We start from the raw sequence: 6,000 nt of genomic DNA, 5'->3' as shown, positions 1-6,000 counted from the left end.
TGTTCCTCATTGCTCACTTTAGCCATTCCACCTTTCCAAGAGTCACTTACTGAGACCAACCACACACTGGGTGACTTCCTGGATGCAGGCACTACAGGAAGAGCAGGACAGGTAAGGTGAGAGCCCTCCCCAGGCGTGGCAGACAGCCACGATGTCACCCAGTCCCCATGGCCTATTCAGTAGCTGGAACAGAGACTCAAATAAACAGGGACATTCTCCTAGATGAAGAGCACAATGGCTCCTGCTGCCAATTCCCTGCTCCTGGATTGTGGCCTGGGAAATCTCATCCTAGCCAGACCCCCACCTTACCCCACCCCACCCCAAAGTGTCGTCTCCACTGCCTCTTTCCCATGTGGAGTGTGTTGGGTCTTGTTTCCCTCCAGGTCTTTGGGTCTCCCTGCTCCTGGGAGCTGCCACAGGCAATGCTGGCGAGAAACAGAACCTCGTCCTCTGACTTTGTGCTCCTGGGCCTTCTGGTGAGCAGCGAGGCCACAGGGGTGGTATTTACAGTCATCTTTGCAATCTTCGTGGTGGCTGTCATGGCAAATGTGCTCATGATAGTCCTGATCCAGGCCGACTCCCACCTCCACACGCCCATGTACTTCCTGCTCAGCCAGCTGTCCGTCATGGACACCCTCTTCATCTGCACCACAGTACCCAAACTCCTGGTGGACATGGTTTCCAAGGAGAAGACCATTTCCTTTGTGGCCTGTGGCATTCAGATCTTCCTCTACTTGACCATGATCGGCTCAGAGTTCTTCCTCTTGGGCCTCATGGCCTACGACCGCTATGTGGCCGTGTGTAACCCCCTCAGGTACTCTGTTCTCATGAACCGCAAGGTGTGTCTTCTGCTGGCTGCTGGAGCCTGGCTGGGCGGCTCCCTGGATGGCTTTCTGCTCACCCCCATTACCATGAATGTCCCATATTGTGGCTCCCACACCATCGACCACTTCTTCTGTGAGATCCCGGCCGTTCTTAGGCTGGCCTGTGCAGACACATCCCTGTACGAAACCCTGATGTACATCTGCTGCGTTCTCATGCTGCTCATCCCCATCTCTATCATCTCCACCTCCTACTCCCTCATCCTGGTCACCGTCCACCGCATGCACTCCGCAGAGGGCCGCAAAAAGGCTTTTACCACCTGCTCTTCCCACTTGACCGTGGTCAGCATTTTCTACGGGGCTGCCTTCTACACCTACGTGCTGCCCCAGTCCTTCCACACCCCCGAACAGGACAAGGTGGTGTCGGCCTTCTACACCATCGTCACACCCATGCTGAACCCCCTCATCTACAGCCTCAGGAACAGGGATGTGATGGGGGCATTTAAAAGGATGCTGACACGTTGTTCATCTGCTCAGAAAGTAGTGACAAGTGACACCTAGGCATTCAGCAACAGCGACAGGAGGACAGGGCTTCTAAGAACCACCTCCATGTGCCCTGTTCCCTCAAAGTGTGCCTCCTGTTGGGGATTAGGATGCTTCAGTCTGTCAGGACTCCTGCTCCTGAGGGAAGTGGGGGATGTAGGGACCTTTTGGCAAAATATTATAAAAGAAATGATTATTAAGTAAGCCCAGGAATTCATTGTGTCTTTGTTTTTTTGTTTGTTTAGGGAAAGAATTCAAATATTCATAGTAACTGTTTTGTGTTGAACTTGGCCTTCTTCACAACCTATTTCCTGGTCAAACCAAACCAAAGCCCTAAAAAGCTACCTAATTTTGTGCAGCAAATTGCATGATGATTTCTAAAGCAACAATGTAAAAGAATGCCAATCTACAAAGCAGTGACAAAGATGATGAACCACACAATTCACTCATGTTTTTTATCATGAGATTGATACCACAACCTTGAGAGCTCGGATCATCCTTGCCTCTGTTGTGCTGATGTCAGAGCTCCCAAATACTTGGCCACTCTGATGAACTGAACAGAACCTGTGTTGAGGCATGAACAGCAGAGTGCCACACAGCTACTAGAGGGAGCAGACTCTGGTGTTTGCCACTGAAGAACACTGCTGTGCTTCATCCTTATGAGGGTAATAACAGCACACTGGGCTCGGTCACCTCCTTAGTCCAAAGCTGCAAATTCCCCAGTTCCGTGCATTCAACAACAATGCTTGGAGGCATCTGGGCCTTGATTCTGAGCTGCAGACACCTGGAGAGTTCTCTGTCATGGTCTGGCACGGTAAGATCTCAGTGTCCACAGTGCGTGAAACAGAGCAGGGAGAAAATGCAGATGTAGGGAGAAAACTCGTGCAGTTTCAAAGAGGAAGAACAACATGGCTGGAGCAGAACGGAGACCCAAGAACTCCTGGATTCTGTGTGTGTTGGAAACCAATGTGGAATGAAGGACAGCTCACTGGTTTGAGCAGAAAGATGGGTGAACAGAATTGTTACTTACTGACTGAGCTTAGGAAGACTTCCACAGTGGCAGTTAGGAGAAATCAAGAATTTTTGAAATGTCTCAGATGTCAAAGGCATACAGCAATTCAACTGGAATTCAGATTTGATTCTGAATTCAGGGCTAGTTGAGGTCACTCTACCTAAGAGAATGGATTTGAGATTTAGACCTGAGGCTCAAGTCTAAATGAGAAGTGAATGAGAGAGGCAATAAGGTCTTGTGAAGTAAGAAGAAACAACATCTGAGGCAAGGGTAAAGAAAGCATTTGAAGAAAGAGGCTAGGATCACCTGCAACAAGTGCACACTATAGCTGGAGGAAGACTGTGGGGCAACATGGAACACCCTGGGACATTCCCAGGAGCAGCTTCCTGGGGGACATCCCACCTGGACAGGACTCCAGAGCGTGGATTGGATGAGGGCAGTATAAGTAGTGTTGATATTGGGTTTCTTTTTTGTTTCTGTTTGGAAAGGAGAGGAGAGACATGGAACACATGTAGAAGGGCATGAGATACCAATGTGCTTGTTGTCTGCTGCCACAGCTGTCTATGGTTTCAAAAGAATTAGCCAGTTCAGCGAAATAAAACAGTGATGGATGAGACATGGAGCAAGCTTCAGGGGGATGTTCTCTGAGCACAGATGTCAGCACAGAGCAGAGAGGTTGACATGTGTGAATGCATGCGTGTGCACTTGTGTGCCCGTGTGTGTACGCATGCATGTATGCATGCACATATGTGTGTGCATGTGTGTGTGTGTATTCACGGTCAGGTCACTGCCTACAGCAGTAGGGAAGGCAGAGCACAGGACATGTGAGAGGGCTATCTGACAGCTTTCATCTCCTTCTCAGAGGAACTGGAGTCAAGCCCAGCTTCATGAGCAGAGAGCAGGGGCTCTTGTTCAAAGTTTCGGAGTGACTAAAGTCATCCTGCAGAGGGGGTAGGTGAGCGAGCAGGGCAGAGACAGAAGGACTGAAGGGCATCCTTAGCACCGCCCAGGATTGGGTTTATGAATTTTATGAACATGTCTGTCTGATAATTTGTGACATGTACTCAAATAAATGTATTGTTAATTTTATTTATCCCAAGTGATAAATAAATGTTTACTGTGTGCTGATTTATGTGTGGCTGGCATTTGTACATCTCCCAGTATGCATTTTATATTTCAATTAACACACTATATAAAAGGAATGAGTATTTATTACAAGGTATATGTGCTAGCTTAATAAACACTCTTGTATAGTTGCCATGTGCGAGCACATACAAGCACTTGTGTGCAGCGAGGAGAAGCAGCGAGTATTATCTGAGGTCCATTGGGTGAAATCAAGGCAGTGCATGTGCGTGAGGTGTGAGATGAGCCATAGCAGGATGGGGCCCACCCTCTCTCTCTTCCTTAATGAAAATTCCCTAATATGTACAGATACTATTTAGATCTGAATATAAATAACACTGAAAAATGTGGCTTTGTGAAATGCTTATTTGCCTATTTCTCTTCCAGCTTGCTAGATTGTACACACGATGGCAGGAGCTCAGGCCACCATCTTGCTCAAATGAAAGCGTCCTTATCCTCCCCATGGTGGAGGAGGAGGCTGGGTGATGTCTGTACCACCTAAGGGACAGTCAGAGATCAGAAGTGACCACTTAAGTCTATATACTCTGAAAAGCCATAGAAATCTAAGGGGAAAGACTACAGCGCACAGAGTGGGAAAACAGTATCTTTAATACACATTTACCTGGATATCAAAACTTAGTGTGATATTTGTGTTCTACTGAGAATAGAAAATACCCATGCATCCCCAAAGCAACTTTGTAATGATCAATCAGTTTTTATGTAATAGACATATGGTGAGGGTTTTATGAAAGTTTTCTGAACACTTGATTTCTAAGACTGTGTCAGCTTTGAAAAATTTAAATATATTTTATTATTTTTGTTTGTATATTCTTGTCAATATGGTAGAACTTATTCCTCCTGTCTAGCTTATTTTGAATGATAGTATTGGTGTGTTCAGAATTCAGGATCGAGAGTTTTATTCTCTCACTCTTTTCCTCTGACACTTCCTCTCTGACAAATTGATTATCTGGAAATACGCTGTTTCACCTAACATATTTACAGATTTTTCTAAAATAACTTGAGGTTTCTGTGTTGCTGAATCTCAATGAGATTCTCTTGTTGCCAGAGAATGCACTCTGCATGATGTTAATCTTTTGTCTACAGTGAGGTTGGTTTTATCTGGATGGATGGCAAAATGTGTCTTCTGTTGCTGGTTGGTAAAATGTTCTGTGTGCATCTGTCTCCATCCTGAATCTGAGGGGGACAATGCCTGACTTTTCTCAGTCTCACCTGATTTTTACTCTGGAGTTTTTTGGTAATCAAAGGCTGGTGTCAATTAGCACAAACCAGCTGCATGCACCCTTCAAACTGGGCCCAGTCTAAAGAAAGCAATAATAATCAAAATTGTATCTGTTCAACCACTCTGGCCCCTATCGGCCCTTTGAGCTTATTGGTGTTGACTCAGTGTGTGGGTGGTTTTTGGTAAGTCTGAAGAGGCCAAGGCAACTTGGCTGTCTGACAAGGTCACAGCAGGAGGTCTGTCTCCTCAGGGCGTGAGTCTGACAAGATGGGTATCTGTGGTGGTTTTAGATTTATTGATACAAAAAAGCCAGTTTCCTGGTGGTCCCGCTGGTGGCTGGCGATTGCTATATTCTTGGAAATCTGTGATAAATGACCTCTGCTCAAAATGACCTCACTGATGGTTGAACTGTTTGATGTCTAGATCCTCCTAGACTAATTCAATCCCTTCTGATGCATCAGTTATCTGCAATAAAAGCCTAGACGGAACTCCAAACTGTAAGGTATACGGTATGCAGTTAGACCTGATTCAGGGATAAGAAGGGCCTTGGAGAAGGTCTTCAGTCTCCTGCTATAATCCACTTGAGATTATGTCTTCTCATAGACGAATGACTTGTAAATACCTTAGTCTGTGTAGCCTGATGGAAAGAACATAAAGTAATTACCAAATCAGTGAGCGAATCTTAAATGAACTACTAAAACTAAATAGTAGTGAAGGGTTATGGAAAGGACATGTGTAATGAATGGGTTTGTTTGAGCTGGGTGTTAACGGTTACTAATGGAGTTAAACTAAAAGGTAAATGTTCCAATCTTCATAATCAATTGTTGTAAGTAGATGTTCCAATTCTTTGCAAAAAAAAAATAGTGTTTTTTGTATTCGATTATTGTATAATTTAGCATCACTTTGAGTCTCTGTTCTATTGTATCTCAAATATAAATTAAATCTTTAAAATCAAAGAAATTGTTACATGGCTATGGAAATCAAGATTAGGGAGGGGTTACACGTAATAGGAGGTCAATGGTTTGAAGTGGATGGGAAACAGACTTTGTTATCATAAGGAAACATCATTAACTCTGTAAGGATCATTTATGAGTGGGCATTTGCAAAATTTATGAGGACAGTAAAGAATGTGTAAAATCAACAGCGGATGTAACTTAGGGTATAAAAATAAAGTCTGTTGCTCTCTCATCGGAGCCATGCCATCAGCCTTGCTGTGAGTGTGTCTCTCATTTCTCCCCACACCGACGCCTCCCACACATTCG

General features: G+C 45.0%; 1 protein-coding gene and 1 long non-coding RNA gene across 3 annotated transcripts in view; one reads left to right on the top strand and one right to left on the bottom strand.

Moving 5' to 3' along the window:
• The first annotated feature begins 422 nt into the window (after positions 1-422).
• On the top strand, positions 423-1,418 carry LOC100338371 (olfactory receptor 2T11). Its single transcript, XM_008251815.3, has one exon. It carries the CDS (start codon positions 423-425, stop codon positions 1,380-1,382), a length of 960 nt encoding a protein of 319 aa, XP_008250037.3. The 3' UTR covers positions 1,383-1,418.
• Positions 1,419-5,012: 3,594 nt separating this feature from the next.
• The window catches only part of LOC127488918 (uncharacterized), a 39,371-nt gene continuing 38,383 nt past the window's right edge, over positions 5,013-6,000 (bottom strand). For both annotated transcript variants that reach the window (XR_007916787.2, XR_007916788.2), the window contains one exon: positions 5,013-5,375. This is a non-coding gene — a long non-coding RNA (uncharacterized lncRNA). The remainder of the gene's footprint in view (positions 5,376-6,000) is intronic.

The sequence above is a fragment of the Oryctolagus cuniculus genome, chromosome 6 (genome assembly GCF_964237555.1).
Source record: "Oryctolagus cuniculus chromosome 6, mOryCun1.1, whole genome shotgun sequence".
In the NCBI taxonomy this organism is placed as follows: domain Eukaryota; kingdom Metazoa; phylum Chordata; class Mammalia; order Lagomorpha; family Leporidae; genus Oryctolagus; species Oryctolagus cuniculus.
This window is presented reverse-complemented; position numbering and strand designations above follow the sequence as displayed.

Bases quoted from the DNA above. Each gene is read 5' to 3' on its own strand.
- LOC100338371 (XM_008251815.3), top strand. From the start codon at position 423: ATGCTGGCGAGAAACAGAACCTCGTCCTCTGACTTTGTGCTCCTGGGC.